The sequence below is a fragment of the Eupeodes corollae genome, chromosome 3, assembly GCF_945859685.1.
Source record: "Eupeodes corollae chromosome 3, idEupCoro1.1, whole genome shotgun sequence".
Lineage (NCBI taxonomy): Eukaryota > Metazoa > Arthropoda > Insecta > Diptera > Syrphidae > Eupeodes > Eupeodes corollae.
The window spans coordinates 88783521-88809900 of NC_079149.1; the positions used below are offsets into that span (position 1 = coordinate 88783521).

The following is a 26380-nucleotide window of genomic DNA, read 5'->3' on the forward strand; positions in this document are numbered from 1 at the left end:
AAAATTCTGTTAAAAAGTATTAAAATGCGTCTGGCAAGGGGAAGGCTGAAAGCAAAACGTCTTGGACACACATTTTTACAATCAGGAGAATTTTTCTGATTTTTTGATGTATCATTCATGTGGTTATCATTTCGACCCAAAAAGTTGATTTCCGCTCATTTTGGCGGCAGTCAGGCAAGTAGAAAGCTTAAAGCAAAACGTATTGGACACACTTTTTTGACATGAGGGCACCATCCCCTTTTGTTTATATATCCATTTAAGTAATTATCACTTCGACCCCAAAATCGAAAAAAGTACCATTTTTGAACGCCACCTCCGCCCCCGGCTATTAGAAATTTTCAAATCGTTGAAAAGAAGATTAGGGAACATAAGACACACATTTTTTTCGACATAAATCATTTAGCTTTGAAATATTGTCATGTATAGTGGCCTCAGAAAACGAAAATGGATTGGTCTTCCATCAACTGTATTCTTGAAAGACCTTTAAAGGCAGTCTTAAAATATTCTGCGAATATGATTGAAATTGATTAGAAGATGGCTTGAAGAATTTTGAAAGTTTACACTAGCTGGATATTCGTCGAATTTACGTTTACTTTTAACGGGCTTCATTTATAAATCACACTCAGCATTAGAAATGAATTGAGGTTAGCAAAAAGTATGAATAAGTCAAAAAGTCGTATTGCAGTTCTCTAAGCGTCTTATCACTCGTCAATAGTTTTAACTTCAACCAGGCCTTATTAATTTCTTTTTTTTTAGAGTTTGTATATGCTAATGACTATAATTATTAACAAATAGTTTTACTTTTAAATGTTTACACTGCTAAACAAATATTTACAAAAAAATTGTTTGAATGAACGACTGAAAAAGGATGATATAAAACTACGAGTAGGTTCAACTTAACATTTGATGCTACATATCATTAAATTGTTTTCATACTTTAATTCGGAAAAAATTTGCCAGAATTTTGTTTAGAAAATTAAGCAGAAAAATATCCATCTAGGCCTAGTGACTTACAACTCTCTGTACTGTTGTCAGCGATGGAGGGGACCTACAGTTTTAAGCCGAATCCGAACGGCTAATTTGAGAAAGCACTTTTCATGACAAGAATTACTCTTAGAGGATTTCTAATTCCTCGGAAGAGGCAGTACCCGTGAAAAAATCTTAAGGTAGCAAAGACAGGGATTGAACTCAAAACCTCTAGTTGACAGTCTGGCTTTTTACGTAGACGAAAATATCAACATGTTTCTTTATTTCGACTTTTTGTACAAATTTTCTGGCGTGTTATTCAAAAAAGAAAAAAAAATACATAATTTGGCCTAAATCATTTCAAAAATGTTATAACAGCATGCAAACAGTGAGGTAAGCATAGGAATTGGGGTAGGCTAGGACGAGTAAATGCAAAGTTTCACTTTGTTTAAAAATAGTAATTTATAATAGGAGAGAATATTTGATTTTCTGGAATAATTTCCATTTTGCCTTCTGGCTTTTTCAACATTCCTCTGTGAATTAATGTTCAACATTTTTGAACTGTGAACATTTCATAAAAAATATGGTACTTTTTCCAACTCCCTAAAACTGTCTTCGAAGCCTCAATAAATAATTAATTTGACCAGGTATACTTCTAATGCTTATGCATTTATTATTAATTAATTATAAAAAACTATTGGATCTCAAAAAAAATTCGGTTACCTTAAAATAAGGAACAGTGCCTTACATATGTAAGTATAACCGCACCTGAAAAAATGCGTTTTATAGAAAATCTACCTAAAAGAGTGACTCCTTATTATTTTTTAATTGAGTTGCATACACTAATCAAGCAAATTGAGTAGAAAATAAAGTACCGTTATTTCCTCCCCTGGTGTTTAAAAATTAAGAACAGATTTTAATGTATTGCAAAAATATAACTGCATTTTTTTAAAGTTCATTTTTAACAAAAAATTAATATGCAATTTTGTTGCTTTTACTTTCCACCAAGCTAAACATTCTAGAGAGTTCCATTCTATCACAACTTTCTCTCGCAGCTCAGCAACACTAGCAAATTGCCTATTGGGGAGAATACAATTTGCGGGTTGAAATTCTTCACTCCATCAAATTAATGTTGTTCGTTCCGAACCAAACCAAACTTTGACGACTTACGTGAATTGGAGCATTATCTTGCTGGAAGACATGCTCTACTCGATAAAATCTTCCTAAATAAGGTACTAAATTCACCTTAAGGACCGAAGTGTAGACAGAACTATTTATTCTAGTAGAGGTTAAGGCAAGTGCAACCTTACCACGCTCGCAGAAGGCACCCAAACCATACAGCTGCCACCATCAAAGTTCCTCTTTTAAACAAGCTTTTTTCTTTCCTTAAATCTTAAGCCAATATCCGCTAAAATCATCTGGTGCATCAAGATTAAACTTTTTTTCATCAATGAAAATAACCTAATAAGTAACGGTACTTTATTTTTATCAATTTGCTTGATGACGGTGCAGGTGCGGTTATACTTATGCAAGGCACTCTACTACACAAAAAACTTTTTCTTAAGGTTTCAAACTCTTTAAGTCAAAAAGTAAAACATCATAAACAAATCATAACATCCCCACTCGCCAAAAGTTCTGATTTATATTTTTACTTACATACTTCACTTTCAATTTTTAATTGATATTATTTATTTATTTATAAAATAAAAAAAATATTCATCTTATCTTAAAATATTTTATTTGTCTACGTCATCTACTTCCATGCCACCACCGTGAGGTTGCATGCACTTAAGTGTAAATTCAATAAATTTTAAATCCTTCAAATACTCCGTCATCCGCTTAAAATGCCTCTCTGTATAGGGTAAGGTCTCTTCTATCATCTTTCCCAGGCCCGATGGTTTGAATTCCTTCGCCAACACCAAATTTATCAGAATATTCAATACCAACTGTGCTGGTCGACAATTTCTACTGTTGGTGTTCCACGTTATCGCATGTCGCATTAGACTCTCTTTGTGTAGTTCGTTAAGTGACCGGATGGTTTCTTCAAGGCCGGTTTCTTTATTCTTGATAACGGTATTGATGATTTTTAGAGTCAAATGGGGCTTCTCCAATTTCAAAGCCAATCGAAGGGCTTTTAACATTTTTTTCTGAGCTATAAGATTGCTCAGTTCCTGCTCCTGGGCAGCCAATTCTTGACGCTCCTGGATTTGAGTCAGTTTTTTCTCCTCTGTTACGTCCCTCCATCGAATCAATTTCGAATCAGCTCCTCCACTAAAGAAATGTGTTTCTCCGTGGGCCACCGCCAGTGTCCATATCCGTGCTTCGTGTTTGTCCAAAGTCAAGGTGCATTCACTGCTTTTGATGTTCCAAAGTTTTATAAGTCCATCGCCCCCTGCCGATACCAATTGCATACCCTTGGAAATGAATTCCGCCCGCAGAACTGAACTCTCGTGGCCTTGGATGGTCTTCAGACAAGTCATATCGGTCAGGGACCACATCCGAAGACTGCAGTCAGCCGAAGTGGTCAGAAGAATTTGATCAATCGGTGAAAACCGAACGCACCACACTCCACGACGATGCCCACGGAGAACTCCGAGCAGAGACAAGGTTTTGCTATCCCAAAGCTTTGCTGTTTTATCTTGCGAAGCTGTGGCGACAATAAGATCGTTGGGGGAAATGGCCACGCAGTTGATGTCCTTCTCATGGGCAATAGCCGTTGTTGTGCACACCAAAGGATGTAGATCCACTTCTTCGGTCGAACTATTTGCAAACTTCTTCGGCACTTCCCACACCTTAAGACACGTATCTTGACTTGCCGAGGCACATATCGTATGTGTGACTCTGCCAAATGCCACCGAACCCACGCTTGAGGTGTGCTTCGTTCCTTTAGCAACGCATTTAACACTAAAAGATCCGGGATCAAGCTCCCAGATCCTGATGGTGTTGTCTTTGGACGAGGAGAGCAAAAAGTTTTTGTGTGAAGCCAGAGCCAGTACAATGTCAGAGTGTCCTTTGAGAATGGAACAATTCATGTTGGTTGTGTCGTAGAATTTGATGTCAGAACTGTTTGTGGCCACTGCCAAATAGCGGGAGTTCTTGCCTACAAAGCAAACGTCAAGTATTTCATCACTGAAACCGATCAACTGCTTCGCACAATGAAAAGTGGAGATGTTGTGCACCATGATGTTGTGATCGGCGGTTACCATAGCCAGTTGGTTGGTTTTGTGGCATTGCAGCAACTGAGTGACTGCTAGGCCTCCGTCTTCGGAAGCTTTCGAAACAGAACTGTTCGTCTGGGTGTATATGTTTTTGGCATCGGAGCAATTCCAAACGCGAATGCAACCATGTTCTCCAGCTACAGCAGCGAATGTTTTACCTTTGTTTTCCGCTGCAGCTAAGTCAAATCCATTTGGCAGCTTTAGAGTCTTGGGGAGGATACAAACTCCCTCCAGGCCTTCGTACAGGGGAAGTACCTTTACCTGTGCACCGCTATCGACATTCCATAGGATCAAGACCTTATCTCTGCTCACAGAGGCCAAGATGTTTGAATCTGGATCAAAGGAGATAGCAGTGACTTTGGAATAGTGTCCGGTGAAAGTGGTTTTAAGAGTTTTGGTGGCGTAATCCCAACAATTGATCTTATTGTCATCTCCCGAACCAAATACCAGTGTATTTTCTGTGTCTGGATGGAACACCACCAGAGCCACCACTCCTTGGCTTTCGTGCAGAGCACACAGGCATGTCTTTCGCTCATAGTCCCAAATTCGAATCGACGCATCTGACCCACCAGAGGCAACAACTCCTCCTCGGCTACGAAAAGCTAATCTGGCAACAGGACCTTTGTGAGCACTTTTCCACATTTTTTCCAATGTACCTGTTTGTTTCTCCCACATCTTCAAGAGGCCACTTTTGTGAGCAGTTAGAACGTGCAAGTCATCGGCACTTAAAGCGAACGTATACACAACATCCTCTTCCAAATCTGTAGATTGCACTTCACCGATAGAATTAACAACATTCCCTGCATCGATATTGATAACGTTGATTTTGCCAACATCTTGGCAAAGGAATTCCTCTCCATTAGATGTCCAGGCGACGGTTCCTCCAGTGTAGAAAGCACCGAATTGGGACTCAGCTTCGAAACTGTGGTGGCAAGTGGAATTATGAATGATTTTAAAGTTATTTCATGTGAAGCACGAGGGATACTTACGCTTCTTTCAGTTTGATATTAGTTGCCATCTAATTTTTAGGTGTATTTGATGTTAATTTAAAGGATTTTATAATAAAATGAAAAGATGAAAAACTTCTGCGATAGCAGCACGTGTTGTGTTTTGATGTCAAATGACATTTGTGGATATAAACAAAACTTCATTACCGGCATGTAACCAAAATTCAATTATTTTAGTACTGCCACTTTCTTAAAATTAAATATAAATTAAACTAAGTTCACACTTTTTTCAAACATTGTGTGGGAATTGAACTTTTAAGGAATCTAATTTAATTGCAATTTTACAATCCCCTTAAAATGGTTAAATCCTCTTCTTTGAGAACAACTGCAAAGTATTCTTAAGTCATGACTGAAACAATCATAAAATAAGCTGAAAGATAAATGAAGAGTAAAATATTGATATTTTTTGAAGCGAGAGATAATCCAGGACATAAAACAGTCAGATTTTTGCTAAATTTTATGAGACCAAGATTTGCACTTTCAAATTTTTGCTTTTTCAAATATTTTGACAGATGGAACTTTTGTTGTAATCACCCAATTTATATCGTTTGTAAGAAAAATCTTCTTAAAGGGTGATCAAAGCGTACGATGATAATTAACAACTTTATTTGACATTTCTCTGTTTAAATCTTTGACAAATCAAACCTTGGTAGGTGCACAGATATTGTTGATTGTTGAAGCATTTTGTAAGCTTCCAAATCAAAATGTTTTTGTGCTCTTCGTGTTTTAGACGAATGAGAATCTAGATGATGATTGTTGAAAAGCAGATGCATCCACACAGAATGTCTGTTTAGTGTGGCTTATAGCCTGGTGATGTCCTCACAAAATCTCAATTCCCGTTGTCGTAGTCAAGAACAATTCAAGACCTAAAGGCTAAGATGACAAACGACATTAATTTATTCTTAACGTCATTGAAAATATTGGTGAACATTTTTCCGATATTTAATAGGTTTCGGAGAGAAAAAAATATCATTTTGACATTTGTGAAATATCAAAAAATCACTTCGAATACATGTGAAACTAAAGCTAGCATCACACTACCAATGAATTCACTGACAACTGACAGGCTGTGACGTAAAAATTACGTCACAAAGTCGTCAGTGTGGTTGTGCGTAGTGTGATAGCCAGTTTTGGGACGTCAGTGAAGTATGTCAGTGCACTGACGTGTTCACTGACAAGCCGAAATTGCGTCAGTAACTGACACGAAAAATGGCAAGTGTGATAAGTAGTCACTGACACATGGGACAACTGGCAGACTTTTTTGACAAGAGCGTCAGTACACTGACAGTGTCCCATCACTGACAACCCATGTAATTTCATGTGCTGTCAGTGTTGAAATCCTGTCAGTGAACTGACAGGTTTTTTTGAAATTTGTATGTTTTCTGCAGGAGGTTTTATTTATATAAAATGAGTGGAGGCAATAACATGGCTGATTCCGAAGCATCCATTAAAGCCAAGAAGCGGGCTAAGCGTGAGAGGGCTATGAACCATAAGTGGATATTTGAGCAGGAGACGTGTCTAATAGAGCATGTGGAAAAGCGACCACCGCTTTGGAACTGCACCCACCAAGACTATAAATGCCCAAATATAAAAAGTGATTTGTGGGGGGAAGTCGTGAGGGAATTAAACATCGACACGATCAAGATCGAAGAAGCAAAAATAAAGTGGAATAATCTACGAAGCAATTTTAAAGCTTTTTTGAACAAGCAACGCACCAAAAAATCTGGACAAGGTGCTATAGACGGAACCGCTACAGCTAAATACCCCCATTATTCGGAATTGATGTTTTTAGAATCGGCCGATGTGCAGCAGTCATCGCAGTCCATCTCCACGTTGGAATTGGTAATTCCAGTTTAATTTGCTAACATATATTATTAAGTTAATTTGAATTGCAGGATAATCCTATGACCGATCAAACCTTTTTGAATGATTTGGGTTAAGCGGCAGCAACGCAGGCGACAGACGACAATAGAGATGCACCTCCCCGGACTCCGACATTTATCTTTCAACATCGCAAGCGAGCAACATCAAAAACATCCGTTACGCCATCGCCTACACCTTCAAGTTCTGCAATGATTAAAGACTCGGCCCTAAATTTGCTGAACAAATTGGAAGACCGCTCTGAAGCCATCATACGCAAGGACCATTTTTGTGTATTCGGTGACCTTATTGCTGGCCGTTTGCGAATGCTAAGGCCGGAGCAAGCGGAACAAATGGAGATGGAAATAACGCAGACGATGTATAGCTGCTTGCAGTCCTTTCGAGCTTCAGATTCACAAAGTTTTGTCATAGTTGACGTCGACAGCAACATTCCGGAGTCATCAACTTCGCCAGCTGCTCTGTCTCCACCTACCGTATCTCGTGTCATTCGGCCAAAACCATCCCGGTCATTGGGGTTGCCACTTCCACCACGAAATGTGGAGAAAAAATTGAATCGGCAAAAACGGTCCAAATGTGTACAGAGACCATTTTCTTGGATGGTACGTGGACTGACTTGGATGATATGGAAGTTGAAGAACTTATTGAAGAATCGTACCACCAAAATAATCTTTAAATAAATTAACTTCCTACAAAAAACCATGGAAAACAATACTTATTTTTTTAATAAAACAAACAAACTTTAATAAAATTGTTTTAAATTTTCTAAACTTTTTAAAACTTTTCTGAAAAATAAATTAGACGCGAGAGTATTGCCAATTGAGTTCTCCTTCCCCTGTGAAATAATGCATCAATTCCTCTTGTATCTTTTTCGCGTTGTCTGATGAGTGATGACCCTCCAATCGGTTGCAGTGCATGCATCGATGCGGTTGGTGCTTCAGCACGCCAATCAGCCGGTCTCAAAAGGTTGTCTTCAGCATCGTATTGATCGAATGCAGATGCTGGTGCGTACGTTGGCTTGTTCACCGTCATCAAAAAATTATGAAGCACCGCACACGCTAGAACCACTTGCTTTGCTTTTTCGGGATCCAAGAGAATATAGGATGCCGAAGGACGCGAAAGCGCGCCGACATGATACCAAACACGTTTTCAATGATGCGACGTGCGCGAGATAAACGATAGTTGAAAACACGTTGGGTCATCGTTAAACCTCGGTTTGCGTAAGGCTTCATTATGTTTGGTTGCATGGCGAAGGCATCGTCCGCGACGAGGACATAGGGCACTGGCATTTCTCTGATTCGGTGGGGGCAAATGCAGCTCATTCCTATTTAGGCCTTGGCTGAATGAGCAGCGGGTGAAAACACCACCATCAGAAAAGCGTCCGTTTCGACCGACGTCAACGTACAAAAATTTGTACTCCGCATCCGCTACTCCCATCAACACAATGCTATGCGTGCCTATAGATAAAAAAAAAATAATAAGCATTTTCAATCTATCTTTTGATGAATGCACCGGGCGTACCTTTGTAGTTGCAATAAAGACTTCCAGCGTTAGGTGGTGCGTTTATAACCACATGCTTTCCGTCCACAGCACCAATACAATGAGGAAACTGCCATTTGTCCCAGAACTGCTTTGCCACCGCCTCCCATTCGACTTCATTTTTTGGAAAAGGCTTCTATTTAAACGACAAGGAAAGTTATTATTCATCAAATTGTATCGCCAGTCGCCAAATTATTGACAAATCATTATTGAAACAAACCTTTAAAAAATCACCCACAAGAATCTTGTAAATGGCATCGAGGACTTCTGGAAGAATGGCAGAAATAGTTGGTTGCGCTATGCGGAAAAGCAGTCGCAGGGAATTAAAACTCTCGCCGGTGGCCAAGTAACGCAGAGTGAGTGCGAGTCGTGCTTCCGCTGAAATGCTTTGCCGGAATTTTGTATCGGCTTTTGCAATATGTGGCTTCACTAAATTGAGCATATAATCGAATTGTTCGCTCGACATGCGCATTACATTCCGATATAGATCCGGCTCTTCTTCCCGTAATTCCATGAGCAGCTTGGCAGAAAACCCTTCCTTTTCCCTGCGCTTCAACCATTTCTTCTGCCAAACACTACGCGGTCGACGCTTTCTCCTGTCGTCATCATCGTCGCTGATGCTTTCCAACACACACCCCGCCAAATAAACCATCGTTGAGGTTTCTGCCATCTCGAACAATTCTTCTTCCAACATTTTTAAGGCAGCCACAATGTTCACAGATATTATTTTTTTTTATTTAATTTATTTATGCGTCCACACAAGACCACTGACAACATAATATAAACAAAAACAAGAAACTGACAGCCACTGGCCGTTGATATTCAGTGCTGCCAGTATAGTGTGATAGCAAAACTGCTCACTGACCCAATTTCATGTAAATTTCACTGACGCCACTTTCCAGTGTTATGTGCCAGTGAATCATGTGTCAGTGTAGTGTGATAGTCAGTTTTTAAGGCGTCAGTTCACTGATCGACTCGGAAAAAAATTCACTGACTAGCATCAGGTGTCAGTGAGTTTTGGGACACACTGGCACAGGCCTGTCAGTAAGTGTGATAACTTTTTTTGCTCAACTGACCACTGACAAGCAATTGCTTCACTGGCGTTAAAACCACGTCAGTTTTTGTGACGTCACTGCCTGTCAGTGGTCAGTGAATTCACTGGTAGTGTGATGCTAGCTTAATTCATCGGATTCTACAATCGACTCGGATCGTCGATGATTTACGTTTTATCGATTTCTCTAAAGTGGGAACTCTTGTCTTTTTAATTTATTTTTGTTGCCTGCCCTGTTTATTATGACAGAAGAAAATGAAAACATAACCCAACTTTTAGCAAATATCTAAACTTTATTTATTTTGTTTGCGAATTGCAAATTGTAATTTAAAAACAAAATGATTCAAAGAATTAATACAATAAAATTATTTAAACATCTTTATACATCACCAACCGTCAACTCATTAATAATAAGACATGCTGTCACTGCCAGACCACAAATTGAACAGAATGAAAAAGAAAAGTGGTCAGAAATCTACCGACTTCCCTTGATTCGATTAGCATCAGCTTTTAACAAACTCAAAGTATATCAAGCTATTGTAACAGCTATAGGCACACCTACCGTAATTGCTCTGGAACAAGCCGGACATCTAGATCCAAATTTTGGACTTGCTTTTGGGACATTAGGTGAGAACGAATTTAAAGAAAATAAAACCGAAAAGAAAATCAAATAGTTTGTTTATTCTAGGAATCACTGGAGTACTAACGTTGAGTGTGTGTAGCTTGCCAATTCGACAGCTTATAGGGTTTATTTATATCAACGAAAAAGACGACAAAATAAAACTAGGATACGTCGATTTTTGGGGCAGAAGGCAGCACCATGTAATGGATGTTCAAGACATTCTCCCTCCGTGGGAGATGCCTGAACGTAAAATAAACCTCAAGATTCTGGATGAAATAAACCTTTATCAATCAGTAATCAATCGACAAGACGAATCACAATCATTTAAACTTCTTAACCGCTTTGGAGTTGTTCGTGAACCTGAAAGATATATTAGAGTATTTGGAGACGGATATGTTTAAGTTTTTCTTTTTTTTATTTTGTCAAACAAAATAAAGTAGTAACAAATCAGAGACAAATTAAATCTAACATCTAACTCCATCTGTAGTGAGCATAAGCACGGTTAGCTTCAGCCTGCTTATGGAGATCTTGCTTCTTCTTCACAACACGTCCTTGACCAGAAGCAGCATCCAATAACTCCCAAGCCAGCTTCTCTGGAAGATGAACACTTTTCTCCTTCTCCTGGGCAGACTCAATAAGCCAGTTCATCGAGAGGAAGTATGACCTCTTATCGGTGACTGGCACTGGGACCTGATAGGTAACACCTCCTCTTTTTATTGGTGTCAATTGCAGGAGCGGCCGGCAATTCTCTATTGCCGTATGTAAGATCTTCAATGGATTTGTTTCGATCTTTGACTTCTCCTCCGGGTCATCGGCTAGATTATAGCGTTCCAATTGAATTCGTTTGATATTTTCAAAAGTTCTCTTCATCAAATCCCGCGCCAGGACCTTTTTGCCTTTGCGCATTACGTAATTTGTAAATTTGCTCAAAATATCATCGTGAAACACCGAAGAGGTATCATTATTTCGTGCTGGTTTGATTGGCAAGTGAGCCAGTTTCAAGTGTTCTCCAGTTTCCCTTAGGAAAGCCTGCTTTTGCTTCTTGAACACAGGATCAACATAGGTAGGAGGATAGACTGACATGTGTTGTACGGCAACTACTGTTGGTAGCCTACGAAGAATCGTGTTGAATTGTTTGTTTAAAAAGTTATTTAAATTTACTTTACCTGGTTATGGCTAAGGAAGTAAAACTCCGCAACATTTTGGAAGAAAATTCTTCGATGTTTCTCCTCTAAATAATTATTAAATGCAGAGATTTGGGTTTATTTCATTTGGAAAAAAATAAACCACGGTAAAAATTGTAATAATTTTTGACATTTGAAAATCTTAATCTAATGTCAAACCATAAGGGTTGTTCGAACTCATGCGATTCATATTTAAGCTACAGAACATGTTAGGGAAAGTAAGGCCTACTCTGCATTTAGATATTGGCAATTTAAAGCTGCTCTAAGTTGCTGCTAACTAAGTTTCTTTTTATCGGAAACTTAGAAACAATGGTGCCGAAGTTGAGTTCAAGGGTAAACTGATTGGTTTTCCTAGAAGCGCTGGTATGACGGTTGCATTGTTTAAGGGGAGGAATGCAACTGGATATTTCACCAGAGCATAAAAAAGAGTTAGGCAAGAAACTTTGCGTCGATGTTCGAATGATGTAAACGTGTTGATGAGTCAATGTCACCAATCATTTAAAAAGCTCTTTTTTGAATACTGTCCAAGAGGCTTAAATAAGTTACTGGAGCACCAGCCCAGAGATGAGAGTTATATTCAAGTTTCAGACGTATATAGGTTTTGTAGATTGTAGCCAGATTAGACAGAGACAACTTTTTTGCAACGTCTCAAAAAACCTAGACATGCATTTTTGGCAACATCGCGTACTTGATCGCTCCACAAAAGGTGGTTGCTGATGCACATTCTGAGGATGTGAAGATTTTCCGTTTCGTTGATGCAAGTGCCACTCATAGATAGTGGCAAAGACGGTTTATCTCGCTTTAACGATGAAAGACAGCATCAAACACATAGTAAAATATTCAAACCTATTAAAATTAGCTAAATCATCTTTTAAGCTTGTCAAATTGCTAAAAAATGACTTTGAGATTTTCCTAAATCGTTTAAAATTTGGCACCAGTGCCATATTAAGAGTATTGAGTGATTTTTAGTTCAACAAAATCAAAATATTTTTGAGTTAGGTATTTCGTTATTTATAGAAAATACTTTAAATAAATAATAACGATAGGAAAATAAATGTTAACAGTTTTATTTTGCATGGAAAGTGGAAATACACTCAATTCTGTTGAGAGTTCTGAACGTTGTGAATTGTCAAATTCAAAATGGTTTTTTATTTTTCGTTCAGACTACGATTTTCGAAACATCCAACATGTGAGATTAGGAAAAATGTATACAAAAATCTGGTTGCTCTGGCAAAAAAAGTTCATATTGTGATAAATAATTAGTTAAACATTTTATTTCTTTAAAAAAAACTACAATATCGATTCTTATGTCAGATATTACAAATATCAGTGCGTGACATCTGAATTCTCAAATGCATTTACAAAAGAATTCTGGGTTTCAATCGCTTTTAACAGGCTTAGAAGATTCACAGATTCGTACATTTCTGTGATTTGCTCAGAGCTAAAAAAGAAAACCGCCAAATGAATGAAAAATTTAATTTTCCTCGATCTCATACAATCAAAATGAGTTCAAAGCAACTCCAAAAGAGATATGTGTCAGAACGCAGCCATTTACAGTGTTCAGGCGCTTTGTCATTTTGCTGTCAGCTAACCTCTAATAGCTTGCTGCTTACTCGCTGGCTGCTAGCAAATACAAATAGTCAAAAATTGAACATTATCCGGCGTCAAATCGGCTAAGAAATACTCGCTCCTGTTTTGTTTTGAAAATTCATTTGTTTTGATTCGAAAATAAATAAGAACAAAAAGAAAACAACTTCAACGTTTCCGATAATGGAATTGGAAAACTCAAATTGCAACGGATCCATAAAACGAAGTCGAAACTTCTCCGAAGAAATTGGTTCGTTCAAAATCATTCATACCGACTCGGATGCAGATGTCGACGATCAGTCTCTAAACAAGAAGAAAATCATAAGTGAGTATAAGATCGTCTACAATGAAACTCGTCAATCGAATCGCCACAAAACGCCCAGCAAAGTTTGGAAGTACTTTGCCCTTGCAACCAAGCATACAGCAAGGGCTGACAGCAGTTTAAAAGATGAAACTGATGACAGAGTTCTTTGCATGCTGTGCTATTCCAAGGGACGTGTGCACGTTTACAAAAGCAAGACGTCCTCCTCGAATCTGTGGAAGCATCTAAATCGCAAACACGACATTGAAATCCCCTCCGAGAAGATGTTCGCCGTTTGCACATCCAGTCTCGATCGGTTTGAGTTTGCTGCTGAAGAAATCGACGAAGGGAACAGCTCAATCGAATACCCTTTACCACCACTGGAAGACGACAACAATGATACTCTCATTAAAACTGATGAGTTTGAGGAAATCGAAGAGTACCAAGAGGATGATTCAAATCTGCAATCTGGTATTGCCATTGAAGCGGATGAAGAGGAAGAAGAAGCCGAACAGAATGTAGAAGCCATCCTAAAATATGACCTCAATCCACCGACATTGACTATGCAGAAAGGTCTGTTAGCTGTTAATCTGCTTTAGAATTCAAAAATTAAGTTCTTGTTTTATTTTTTTATTTCTAGACATTGGATTAGCAATTGTAGAAGAAGTCGCTAAACGACCGATTCTCTACGAGCTACAATCCAGCAAACTAGCATCGGTTAAAGCTACAAAGGATCTCATGTGGGCTGAGATTTACGAAGCCCTAGGCCAAATAATACCAATCGAACGAATCCAGAAAATTTGGAAGAACATTCGTGATCGGTATAAGAAAATTCGCAACTTCGAGAGGGATGGTCAGGAGTGCTTTGCTAAATATAAATATTACGACCATTTGGCGTTCTTGGAGGAAGCTGAACAATTGGGGTAATTTTAAATGAATTTCACATTCAAATTGAAAGAGGATTATTTTTTGATTTTCTCAAAGCGGGAGTTGACTTTGGAGACAGTTCATCACGATTCGTATTTTATACTGTAAAGAAATATTAGTTATTACTGCGTTTTTAATATCCCCCCACAAATTGTCGATGGGGTTTATGTCGGGGGATTGAGCGGCCCACTCTATAACGTATTACATCCTTCTCTGCGCAAACCATGATTTAGAATTTTTTGACTGCATTTCCTCGTCAGCATAGGGTAGCAAAACATAACCTCCTCGAGAATTTTTACATACTTGGTTGCATTCCTTATACCCCCATGGGAAAATAGACCCGACTCCGTAGTATGAAAAGCAAGCCCATATCATAACTTTTCCTACACCATGCTTCACTGTTTTTATAGTGTACAGTGGATCGTATGCTGCATTTTAGGGTCTTCTCACATATTCTCGACAACCCTTGGACCCAATAAGGACTGCTTTCCTTTCAATGCTCCACAGAACATTCCTCCATTTCACTTTTGCCCAATCTCTATGCTCTTTAACAAGCTCCATTCTCTTTGCCACATGTTTTTTCGTCAAGAATGGTACCTTGCGTGGACTTTGGGCTGGTAACTTCGCTTATAAAAGACGTCTTCGTATTGTGACAGCGTTAACAGACAGTTGAGGTCCATTTCTTATTTTCCTAGAGGCTATGGAAGGGTTCTGTTTTGCTAACTAAACGATTTTTCTGTCAGTTCTTTCAGTAGTCACTGACCATTTTTGGTGAGCAGCCTTGGATGTCTTGAATATTTTGGTAGGTTTTTCCCTCCAAACGCAGTTTTCTCATAAGTTTTCGAATTTTTTCAGTGCAGTGTTAATCACAAAAGAAGGTCAGAACGGTGTCCATCCTCTTTCTCCTTTAATAATGAAACTTCCAATGGTAATGTAACGATAGGTAATTACTTTGCGTTATGTTTTAAAAATTCTCTCCATTCTTACAATTGCATTTCTACATCAGCCAATGAAAACAATTTTTCTCAAGTTAATGATAAGATCACTCCGAACCGTGATAGTTTTACTGACATTTTACTAAAAATAGGTCGCTCTTTTCCTTTAACTACTCAATCAAATGTTTGTATTTATCCTTATCTTAAGGTACATATGGTAAATATGGAAAACATCTTTTAAAACTCCAATTCACAAGAAGATAAACTATCGACGAAATGCTAAATTTTCTCATATCCCAAAAGTCTTTGGAAGCATCACCTCCAGCATAGCAAAAATTATTTTTAAAAAAATCTACCACTGCAAACTTTGAAGAGTTCGTTTTATTCACTCTACAAGCCTTAGAAAAGGGGAATGAAGTTAATATGATCACCACTGACTTAAGAAAAGGGTATGAAAATATTTCTCATAGCCTTATAGTTTTTAAACTCCTCCATAGGACGGAAACATGAATATTATATCCGATTTAGATCAGCACATTCCAATCCTATTCTAGCCACTTCTAACTTCCTATAAGGAGTATTAAAACAGCTCCCCGTAAGTACTGTCTTTATAATCACCCCATACACACAGTAGATCTCGGCCTTTTAGCTAACGTGAACTGAAATTTCTACTTAACATTGATGAAATGATTAATAAGGCCAACTGTAATAAGGTTTGTTAAAAAAATAGTCTAAAGAACTTTCTAACCCTTGTGTAACTCTTGAATATCCGTCTCAGGTAAGGTCTCCCATATCAAGAATAGAAAGCATCCAAAAAGATTTCTTTGTTTTGCACTTCAATACCTTCCTTCGGAAAATCCTTTGATCTTACACTTTTATATTTACCGTTTCCATCTCTTAAAGCTTATGATAGGTTTTGTGGCTGTCCGTGATGGAGTAGGACACACTTAGGCCAGTTTAATGGCCCATTGTGATATCACATGAATCTTTAGGCTGATAGTTGAGATCGTTTAGAAGAATTCTCCTTGGTAATTCTTGCGTTTTTGATCTAGAGCAGGGCATGTACAGAAAAATTGAAGAACTGTTTCGTTCTGATTCATACAGCTTCTGTTTCATTTAAGAATACGCCTAGCTTTCCTATTAGTCAATGCCCGATTGTGACACCGATTATCGAGCTTATATGCGATTTCCTTAGAGATAGCAAACACCTTGCTCGCTTTAAACCTACTGAAGGCCAGATTTTTTGTGTGACCTAACACGTGGTGCTGTTATTCCACCTGGTGTTTGACTTCTTCACAGCATCCTGCATTAGCAATAGTTTACATGTAGCGATTGGTATACCAGCATTTGCCAAACGTGTTTGATGTACTATTTTTGTCGAGTTCATCTGCTTAAGATTTTCCTAGAATATCTCTATGGCCCGGCACCAAGCAAAGTTGAATATTAAACTGTTCCTTCTCGAACACGCTACAATCATTGGGAAGGCAGAATGAAAGACTTAACTTCAGTCGTTGAGAGTAAACATCTCCACCAACCCCTTAATTTGTTTTTGATCCATCTGTGTCAAAGTGGACTGACTCTTCTTCCAGGAATACTTTATCCTCCCAGAAAGATCTGCAAGGCATAGAAGTCTGGAAGTTGCATTTGGGGAATGTTGTAGTCTGTGTGCTTTGGAATTGATTCTAAATACTTAAGAATAACGGAGTGGCCAATGTTGTTGTTAATACAATGCGACGAAGCTTTGAGGTGAATAGTAGAGCTTGTAGCAATTTGTTTGTTAAATATATCAAGAGGTGTAAGGTACAGATAGGCCGTTCAAAGCATATACATACTTTTCATAATAAATAAATAAATAAATTGGGTGGCGCAACAGTCCGTTGGGTACCAGGGCCTACAGATTTACAACTCTCAACCAATCCTGTGTGCGAGTACTGTTGTCAGCAATAGAAGGGCCCTTCAATTTTAGGCCGAATCCGAACGGCTAATTTGAGAACCATTTTTCAAGACAAGAATTACTCTTAAGGTATTTGTCATTTCCTCGCAAATTTTAAATTAAGGTGGCACAGGCAGGGATTGAACCCAAGACCCCTTGCAGTCCAACGCACTAACCATCATGCCACGGGTACTCAACATTCTTTTCATACTAAAACTTAAGTTCACATTAATTTAAAACCTGCATTTCTTGATAAAAGGCTTTGTTATTTGGGCAACACAAAACCTAATAACTCTTTAGTTAAAGACAAGTATATTCGCCTTGAAAGGGAATTCAATATTCTTAACAAGTTTCTATATAAAATGTATATTATCTCGTTTGAGTGTAGTTTAAAAGAAAATAGTAAATGCTTTTGGACGTTCATTAAAAACAGAACAAAAAACAGTGGCATTCTAAAAAGGATGCAGTATAAAAGTGCTGCCTATTCCGATTTGACTACGATTTGTAATTTGTTTGCTGAATACTTTGAATCAAACTATGCAAGTAGCATAGGTCACCAACAATCTGTTTATGGCAACGACAATCCGATTAGAAGAAGCACATTTAAATGTGAATTATGACAATCGTCCGGGTCCAGAGGGAGTATGAATTGTCTTAAAAATGTGTACTGCAGTACTCTCTAAACCTCTTTCCTATATTTTTAATCTCTCCCTTTTTAAAGGTGAATTTCTTTCTTAATGTACAAAATTCTTTCATAATTCCTATTCATAAAGCAGGACGCAAACAGGAAATATCTAACTATTGTCCAATCTGCAAACTGTCCACCATTCCAAAACTTTTTGAAAAACTTGTTTGTGATAAGTTTTCATTTTTGCTTGAGGAAGTAATATCGCCTTTTCAACATGGCTTAGTATCGGACAGGTCGACAACTACTATCCTTTCTATTTTCACAAACTACGTTCTCAATAAAATTGAAGCAGGGTGTCAGTTTGACGTCATCTATACTGACTTTAGAAAGGCCTTTGATAAAGTCAGCCACACTATTCTACTGAAAAAACTATCAAGAATTGGTTTTCATTTAAATATTTTGCAATGGTTGAAATCTTATCGTATCTTCAATTTATTTCCATTTGTAACGTTCATTCTACTCCATGTGTACACGTGTCAACAGGAGTCCCTCAAGTTAGTCACCTGGGACCCTTAGGTTAGGTTAGGTTGGAGTGGCTGTCCAGATGTCATTGACACACGTAGACCTCAAGGGTCCATTGTGATACCACTAATGAGATTACTCATGGGAGAGTAATGAATTTAAACAAACCATTTTGTTCTTTTAATAAAGTTAGAGAGACGTTTTGTGTCAATCGTTGCCAGTTCACTGGTGTTATCGAAGAAGGGATTACCGTATTAGAAAGTAATTCCTTCTAATGGAGAGTGCTGGACATGTACATAGAAGGTGTTGGACTGTTTCCACTTCCTCCTCTCGTCCATGCAGCTTCTACAGAAGTCATTTGTGTAGACCCCTAGCCTCAGAGCATGTCTTCCTATAAGGCAATGTCCCGTTATTACTCCAATTGTAGAGCTCATACTTTGTCTGCTCAGTGATATCAAGCTTTTTGACGGTTTTAAGTCCATACTTGGCCATATTTGCTTGGTTGCTAGGCAGGTGGTACCTTGTAACCATCTAGTATTTGTTGTTTCTAGAGCATATTGCTTGAGAAGATATTTGCATGTAGCAAGTGGTGTTACTATGTAATATTTTTGTCTAACATAAGGCAGAAGTTTTCCGTTTTTGGCGAGCTCATCGGCTTTGCAATTTCCCGGAATGTCTCTGTGGCCCGGCACCCAAATGAGGTGAATGTTAAACTGTTCCGTCATCTCATTCAGAGATGATTGACAATCGTGGACTGTTCGAGAGTTTGTGGAGACAGACGCGAGAGATTTAAGAGCGGCTTGGCTGTCTGAGAAGATTCGTATATCCTTACAAGATATAACGTTTTCTTTGAACCAGGATAGTGCTTCTTTAATCGCCATTACTTCTGCCTGGAATACACTACATTGAATGGGAAGTCTATAGGATAGACTGAGATTCAGTTGTTCTGAAAAGATACCACTTCCAACTCCGTGATCGGTCTTTGAACCGTCAGTATAGAAGTGTACCGCATGGTCTTCCAGGGGTCCCTGGGACCTTTACTTTTTCTTATTTTTATTAATGAGATGGCAGATATTTTTCATAATTCTCTAAGATTTTTATTTGCTGACGATCTCATGTTTTATAGATGCATAAAACAAACTAATAATTGCCTTCGCTTGCAAGAAGACATTAACATGCTTATTGAATGGTGCAAGAAAAATCAAATATCTTTAAACGTTTCAAAATGTCAATGTTTTTCATTCTATCGTTCTTACTATCCTACTTTTTTTCGAATATAAAATTGGCAGTAGTGTTCTCGAAAGAGTCAATGAAAAGAAAAATCTTGGTGTTGTTTTTGACCTCAAACTCAATTTTATCAAACTTGTTGAATATATTTCTGCCAGAACTAACTCCATGCTTGGTTTTATTAAAATAAATTCAACAAACTTCTCAGACCCTTATACTATTAAATCTCTTTTTTGTGCATACGTAAGATCTATTTTAGAAAATTGTTGTGTTGTTTGGAACCCATACTATAGAATTCATTCATTAAGAATTGAAAGAGTCCAAAAGAATTTCACTAGGTTTGTTGTATGCACCTAAAACTTCAAACTCCACTAGACCCACTCCCACCAACAATCATAAGTTAACATTTAAGATAGTTTTTGAATTATACTTATAGCTTCAAATGAGTTGCATTCGTTGCGAGATAGTTAGTGCGAAGGACTGTCATGCCAGAAGTCTTGGATTCAATCCCTGCCTGGGTACTGTCTCTTCCGAGGAATTGTCAAATATTCCATGAGTTAAATTATTGAAACTTACTGTAAAAATGGTGGTTTAAACGTGGCCATCATAGTCAAACAGTAAAATTGTAAAGAATATTTTGAAAGAGAGTTACTGATGGCGCTGCAAATTTTACAATAAAATATCGAAATGAAATAACTAATTTCAATTCTAAGCGGTAACTGGTTGACTAATTATTGGGTGAATCGGGAGATGACTTAAGTTTAACATTTCTTTTTGGGCCTTTAATCTATCAAAACCGAAACGAAAAAGATCGATAGTTCTTTTAAAAACAAAAAGACATTTTGTGATAACGATTTTCTGAAAAGCTTGCAATCGAGTGAGTTAGTTTTTTTTTCCAGTCACATGAAGGAAATCCTTCGCAAAAGCGATCTATCTGCATGGTATTCGAAGTTTGAGAAAAAACAACTTGAACACTTTTTTTAAATCTTGAAGAAATACATTTTTATATGTAAACCTTTTTCTTAATACATTTCTTTCAGAAGTCAATTTTCCGAAGTAGAATTTGAAGAACCAATCGAAAAAAAACGTAAAGCATTACAATTCATTGCCTTTAATATATATTTTCTTACTTAAATTTGTTTTCCTCAGCTCGCACAGAAGACTTTTCTTTTCTCATTGAACAAACCGATAACATGCTATCGAGTGTTGACGATCTTGTTCAAAGTGATCAAAATTATACCACCGAAGATGTTGTTAGTGAAACGAGCAGCAATTGTATCGTCAGCAGTAGTAACCCACCTCCTATAACAGCTACAATTTACCCGATGGAAGTGCATTCCAACAACTTTGATAATATTCCAACAAAGCAACCTGCATCGCCCAGTCCTGCAGTACAACAGCAACAATCCGCCAACACATCATCTAATTCGAATTCCACCGATCAAATGGATGAGTTTGATTTATTTGGTAAATTGATAGCCAACAAACTCCGCAGTGCTCCTAGGGATCGAGTGAATTTGATCGAAGTGAAGATAATGCAAGCAATTTTGGAAAACATTTGAAATGTTCTATTACAATGTTCCACACTGTAAATATATACCTAGTTTTTAATATTTATTTATAATATAATAAAACAAAGAACTGTATATAACATATAACAAAGTTGAAGGCTCGAATAAAATAGTCTAAACTAATTATTTTTGGTGGAGCCTTTTCGTTTAAACTCTTATATAGGTTTTTTTATTTTCGTGCATTACATACTGATCCTCCAGAAATCACAACTTCTTGATGGGATTAGTGTTTACAATTTCATTAGCCCCACAAAGAAATAAAGAGCTGCATTTAACAGAAAATATATTTTATGTTAAAAATCCACAACGTTTCATGGACACACTGCGTTCTTCATCGACAAGTTCAAAGGGAAAAGTATTGATACGATTTTTGGAATTAAGAGCTGAACTATTGATGTTCTTACAAGATTCAAAACGGTCAGTGTCTCTACATGCAAACAAATTTGATTCTTTTCCCTGCGTTCAAACAGCGTTAAAGTTGGAAATAAAACTATTGAGTTACACTTTTCAGAAGTGGATTCTAAAATTGAAAATGAATAAAGATGGATTTAAAATGCTTTTTTGAATAATTCGGTTGAACTTGGTCATTGTGTCGGAAAACATTGGCAACACCTACAACTACAATACAATATTATATTATTTCTATGTACATAGGTATATAAGCCACACCATATTAACAGCATATTTTGTCAGTTATGAAATGCCAATAAATACAATAATTTCTGATGAGCAAGATTATTCTTGTCAAGCAGTTAACCTGAATAACACAGTCATGAACCTGGAACAGTGAAAGAAAACCGTATAATTTTTGTTAAGCTTTGCGGTTGTAAGTGCCCTTCGCCACTTCATACCTACATATGTGAAGTCACATTCTATGGACATCAAAACTAAGAAGTAAAACAGACTTAACTTGGAAAACGATTTAATCGTTAAAGTTTCAAAGATCAATCCAAGATTTCAACATTTACTTTTGTCGCCCCCTAGGAACTCTTCGCGACCCACAATTTGAAAAACAACGGACTAGGTTATTACAATGGATGTATATGACGGTAACAAGACCAAACGTCAGCCATATTTATATGCGATTTAAAAAAAGGTTTATTTATTCGCAGCATCAAAAATCTGTATGATTAAAAAATGTATTATGTTACACTAGGTAACCCTACTGTTTATGTTAAAAGAAATGTCAGAAACGGAGTGAAACTGGAGATTTCTGTTTACTTTTTTCCACTCGAATTCAAAAATAATGGTAAGTGAATGAATAGAGTTTATTTTCAGTGCTATTAGACGGGAATAACTAGGCTAGCTCACAATTTTGTATAGGTATTAAATTAAAAGAAAGAATTGTATGAACATATATATTTATTGAAATTTGTGGTAAATTGATTAATACTTTTTAAGTTATACAGCGAAACCTTTTACACAAAATCTTAAATGGAATTGTGAAGAAAATATAAATCATAGGGTAATAAAGTTCAGCTTTCAGTTCAATGAAAAAATATACTCAACTGTCATTTTGACATAAGTAGACTCGACTTGATAGTTAGGATGGGCAGGTTCAGACAACATAAGGGACTTAATTTGCAGTCAACTTCATTCTCTGAACGTACATTTTGACAAAGGCAACTAGTTAGTTTTCAAGTGTCATAAATTTCGAACTTGGATCTTTACTTCACTAACTTCTACCTGTAGTGCATCTTTTCCAAATTGACAAGGTACTTTTTTTACAGAAAACATTAAATGGAGTTGCAAAAAAGTAAATAAATCATAGAGTTCAGATTTCAGTTGAATCAAAACAACATTGTCAACTTTCACTTTGACAGAAGTAGACTTAACTTGATAGTTAGGCAGATTTTCTTGACTAACTTTCCAGTCAACTTTAAAGTTGCTTTAATTGAAAGGATATTTTTTAACAGCCGATGACACAAACTTGTCTTAATTTTTGAATCCCTTACGTCGCCTGAACCCTCTCGATGATTTTTCTTGACATTACTTTTCGGTCAATTTAAAAAAAAAGTTGCCTTAATTGGAAAGCCAATTTTTTGGCAGCTAGCTAATCAGATACTTGAAATTTGACTTAATTTCCTTTATGTCGTCCCTTATGCTTTCTCAAGGAGTAGAGGTTTTAAAGAGAAAAGTTGTATGCATCATTCAGGAATTATTTGTTGTCATTCTTCTGGAAGGCCCGTTTTAACGTCCTTAATATTTCCAAAGTACGCGCAGGTGTAAGAATGTTACTAAATTAAGATATTATCAAGGACTTTAGAATTGTGTAATTTAAGGAAAATCGTATCTGTGTATTTAAAGATATTCAAGTTTCAAGTTCAAATTCACCTTTTGCTTGATTTTTTTTCGTTTATAAGCAGAGCCTTATATTATAGGAACCGTTAAACACACTCATATGTATTTGGAATCAAATTAATGATAAAATTTGTAAGTACTTAGTGTAAAAATTGTTATTCTAAGATTAACAATATTTGAAATGATCCATTTAATTCTCAAGTCTTTGAAACTATGTTTTTTTTTCAAATCAGTAATAGTAATGTAAAGGTTGGTTAAATTTTAGGGGCCGATGTTGATTTTGAATAAAACATAAATTACCTTTTTTTTATAATAAGCGCACACTCAAAGAGATATATTACCCTTATCACGTAGACATAGTGTGAGCACTAGGAAAGGGAGAGAGGGTTTGAAAGGAGATGTCGGTGCGCATTGGTTTTGAATTCCTGAATATTGCAATAGCTGGGAAAGACAGAGTGTGGCAAGGCATTCAGCATTCGCATAGTACGGCTAAAGAACGAATCTCTGTACTTGACAGAACGACCGAAGTTGGGCTCGAGGGATATTGATGAGCATTCCTAGAAGCGCGAGTATTACGGTTGAACTGTTTAAGGAGAGGAACGCAGCTGGCTATTTCTCTAGCGCATAAACCATTAAAATAGCGGTAAAAGAGAGTGAGACAAGAAACATTTCGACGATGTTCAAGTGACGTAAATGTGAGGGGAGGGGGAGAAAAACTTCTTGTATTGCCTTGCGGCATTTTTGGCGACATCGCGTATGTGATCGTTCCACAAAAGGTGGTTGGTGATACACATACGGAGAATATCGAGATGTTTAGTTTCCTCGATGCAAGTGCCATTTATGGATAATGGCAGGGGGGTATATTTCGCTTTAACGATACAAGACAGCATTGCGGGTTCGAAGCATTAAATTCCACGCGGTTTCTTATTCCCCATTGTACAATGCTGTTTAGGTCGGAATTTAATGAGCTTATCATATTTTGACGTTCAAGTTACTTTCACCAAACCTATGTAAAGATTTGTTCCACTGTTCGGTGAGATGAACCATGAGTTCACCAGTGGACCTATTGCTTCGAAAGCCGTACTGCCGGTCATTAAGAAGCTTTCGATCTTCAAGATATTTGTTGAGCTGATAATTAATCAGCATTTCCATGACCTTGGAAGGAAGGGACGTAAGTGCAATCGGTCGCTAATAAGACAGTGAATAAGATTCGCCTTTTTTGGGAATAGTCTGGACAAATGCGGTTTTTATGCAGTACGAGCGGTACGAGCATGCACTGGTTATTCAAATCTCTTATAAAAATGTTTGCTCAGATTTGTGCACGACTTTTCCAATTGTACGTACATTTGGACTAAATTGATCGAAACAATCACGAAGTGCATGATATGCGCATTTTTATTTGAACGTCCATTTTCATAATAAGTTTGAATAACTTTGACGCGTTGCTCGATTTTGTGACATTCCATAGTTCAAATTGAATTAGTCTGAAATTTTGAAATGTCAAATGAAATGCACAAAAAAAAAACTTTACACTTAGGTGCCGTTCTCATTCAACATCGGCACTTGAAACCAAACCACCCTTTACTTTATTTAAGCGTTATGTGAAAGGTCACTTTTAAGGCTTTAATTAAAAATTCAAGATTCGGCTGACATTAATGGAAAATCACCTTAGAAAGCTTAACTCTTTTACACAAACTTTGGCAAAATTATGTTGTGTTTTCTTTTTCAAAACTTCTAGATAGTAGTAGGCTTACAGCAAGCGTCAATCTACGATCAGAGACTCATCCTAAGTGCATTTGTTAGTTGTTAGTAAACAAAAGTAAAAAAAAAGAAATATAACTTAATTGAATTCTCATATTTTAAGGCTCGTGATTTCCTATTGATTTTAATTAAATTATTTATCTGGTTTTTCGAATTCGATAGATTTCTAGTAAATAGTTGATAAAGGTGGAAATAAGCTTGGCTTGTAACCTGCAAAACTAATAATTTTACCTCAGCAACATGAGAGTTGAACAAAAAATCTTCCTAAGCTGAATGTACTTACTTTCTTAAGCAAGTGAACCTGGGCGTCGACAAACGTGCGTCTCCAGCCAGCATGGTCCCTAACTAGCTGTCTCCAGTATCGCACGCCAAATTGATTTAGGTCTTCTCTCACCTGCTTGCGCCACTTGAGTTGCGGTCTTTCTCTGCGCCATCTCTCGGAATTGGATTCGAAGACCTTCCGGGCTTGAACGTTGGTACCCATTCGATCTAGATGGCGCAGTCATGCAATTCATTGGGCTTCTATTCTTTTAACCAGGTCAGTGTCGCTGTACAGCCCGTACAGCTTGTCGTTGTATCTTCTAATTCTATGCTGACTGGACTAAAAATCACCCGAAAAATTCTCTCGAAGCATCCTAAGACTCTGTCGTCTTTCTTTGAAAGGGTCCAGACTGGGATGATGAGTGCCTTATGGATGTTGAGTTTAGATGCCCAAGAGGACTTTACTACTCAATTGTCTTCTAAGTCCAATTATGAACATTCAGATTCTGGACTTAGTTGCTTAATGTACATAAGTATATTTATATATACTCGTATGTAGTAAAGACCGTACGCAAGTGGTCCCATTTATTTTGCAATATTGAAGCTGTTTTTCGCGCCCTATAACCGATCTTGACATTTCTTATCGTTTCTTCTCCGTCGCCTCGCATGGAATCAAATCCAACATCTTCCACATTATGGAAATTGTTCAAAGCTGTTTTGTTTATCGACACTGACAAATTAGAGAAGTAAATAAAGTCCTTTTTCTCGATCGAATATTTAATTCGGTAGCAGTTCGTAACGTCTAAATTGTTTTTAATTATTCCCAGTTTGCAGTTTCTGTTTACTCTTTCATCCCTTCGTAGATAACAGGATAATATCAATTAAAGAAAAGGTTTTAACACAATCAACATTTACCTTTTCCCAAAGGAATAATTAACATGATCAATAAAATTGCAAGTAA

At 37.2% G+C, this 26380-nt stretch overlaps 5 protein-coding genes and 1 pseudogene across 5 annotated transcripts; 3 read left to right on the plus strand and 3 right to left on the minus strand.

The window, feature by feature from the left end:
• Positions 1-2685: 2685 nt before the first annotated feature.
• On the minus strand, positions 2686-5304 carry LOC129951602 (transducin beta-like protein 3). The gene is made up of 2 exons (XM_056063844.1): positions 5174-5304; positions 2686-5106 (listed from the first exon to the last, which is right to left on the minus strand). The coding sequence occupies exons 1-2, from the start codon at positions 5200-5202 to the stop codon at positions 2703-2705; spliced, it is 2433 nt and encodes an 810-aa protein (XP_055919819.1). The 5' UTR covers positions 5203-5304; the 3' UTR covers positions 2686-2702.
• Positions 5305-6314: 1010 nt separating this feature from the next.
• Positions 6315-7096, plus strand: LOC129952837 (uncharacterized). The gene has a single exon (XM_056065692.1). The coding sequence runs from the start codon at positions 6599-6601 to the stop codon at positions 7046-7048; it is 450 nt and encodes a 149-aa protein (XP_055921667.1). The 5' UTR covers positions 6315-6598; the 3' UTR covers positions 7049-7096.
• Positions 7097-7971: 875 nt separating this feature from the next.
• LOC129950676 (uncharacterized) lies at positions 7972-9302 on the minus strand (annotated as a pseudogene).
• A 619-nt stretch (positions 9303-9921) lies between these two features.
• Positions 9922-10744, plus strand: LOC129949540 (transmembrane protein 186). Its single transcript, XM_056061061.1, has 2 exons — positions 9922-10286; positions 10348-10744. Exons 1-2 carry the CDS (start codon positions 9998-10000, stop codon positions 10680-10682), a joined length of 624 nt encoding a protein of 207 aa, XP_055917036.1. The 5' UTR covers positions 9922-9997; the 3' UTR covers positions 10683-10744.
• Positions 10678-11608, minus strand: LOC129949539 (28S ribosomal protein S7, mitochondrial). The gene is made up of 2 exons (XM_056061060.1): positions 11448-11608; positions 10678-11392 (listed from the first exon to the last, which is right to left on the minus strand). Exons 1-2 carry the CDS (start codon positions 11480-11482, stop codon positions 10753-10755), a joined length of 675 nt encoding a protein of 224 aa, XP_055917035.1. The 5' UTR covers positions 11483-11608; the 3' UTR covers positions 10678-10752.
• Positions 11609-13096: 1488 nt separating this feature from the next.
• Positions 13097-21254, plus strand: LOC129952621 (uncharacterized). The gene is made up of 4 exons (XM_056065338.1): positions 13097-13926; positions 13994-14276; positions 20566-20612; positions 20675-21254. Exons 1-4 carry the CDS (start codon positions 13236-13238, stop codon positions 21085-21087), a joined length of 1434 nt encoding a protein of 477 aa, XP_055921313.1. The 5' UTR covers positions 13097-13235; the 3' UTR covers positions 21088-21254.
• Positions 21255-26380: the final 5126 nt, after the last annotated feature.

Bases quoted from the DNA above. Each gene is read 5' to 3' on its own strand.
- LOC129952621 (XM_056065338.1), top strand. From the start codon at position 13,236: ATGGAATTGGAAAACTCAAATTGCAACGGATCCATAAAACGAAGTCGA. The intron at 13,927-13,993 runs GTCTGTTAGCTG...TTTTATTTCTAG, and splicing joins GACATTGACTATGCAGAAAG to ACATTGGATTAGCAATTGTA. The intron at 14,277-20,565 runs GTAATTTTAAAT...CATTTCTTTCAG, and splicing joins GAGGAAGCTGAACAATTGGG to AAGTCAATTTTCCGAAGTAG.
- LOC129949539 (XM_056061060.1), bottom strand. From the start codon at position 11,482: ATGTTGCGGAGTTTTACTTCCTTAGCCATAACCAG. The intron at 11,393-11,447 runs GTAAAGTAAATT...GATTCTTCGTAG, and splicing joins ACTTCCTTAGCCATAACCAG to GCTACCAACAGTAGTTGCCG.
- LOC129949540 (XM_056061061.1), top strand. From the start codon at position 9,998: ATGATTCAAAGAATTAATACAATAAAATTATTTAAACATCTTTATACA. The intron at 10,287-10,347 runs GTGAGAACGAAT...TGTTTATTCTAG, and splicing joins ACTTGCTTTTGGGACATTAG to GAATCACTGGAGTACTAACG.
- LOC129952837 (XM_056065692.1), top strand. From the start codon at position 6,599: ATGAGTGGAGGCAATAACATGGCTGATTCCGAAGCATCCATTAAAGCC.
- LOC129951602 (XM_056063844.1), bottom strand. From the start codon at position 5,202: ATGGCAACTAATATCAAACTGAAAGAAGC. The intron at 5,107-5,173 runs GTAAGTATCCCT...TTGCCACCACAG, and splicing joins AATATCAAACTGAAAGAAGC to TTTCGAAGCTGAGTCCCAAT.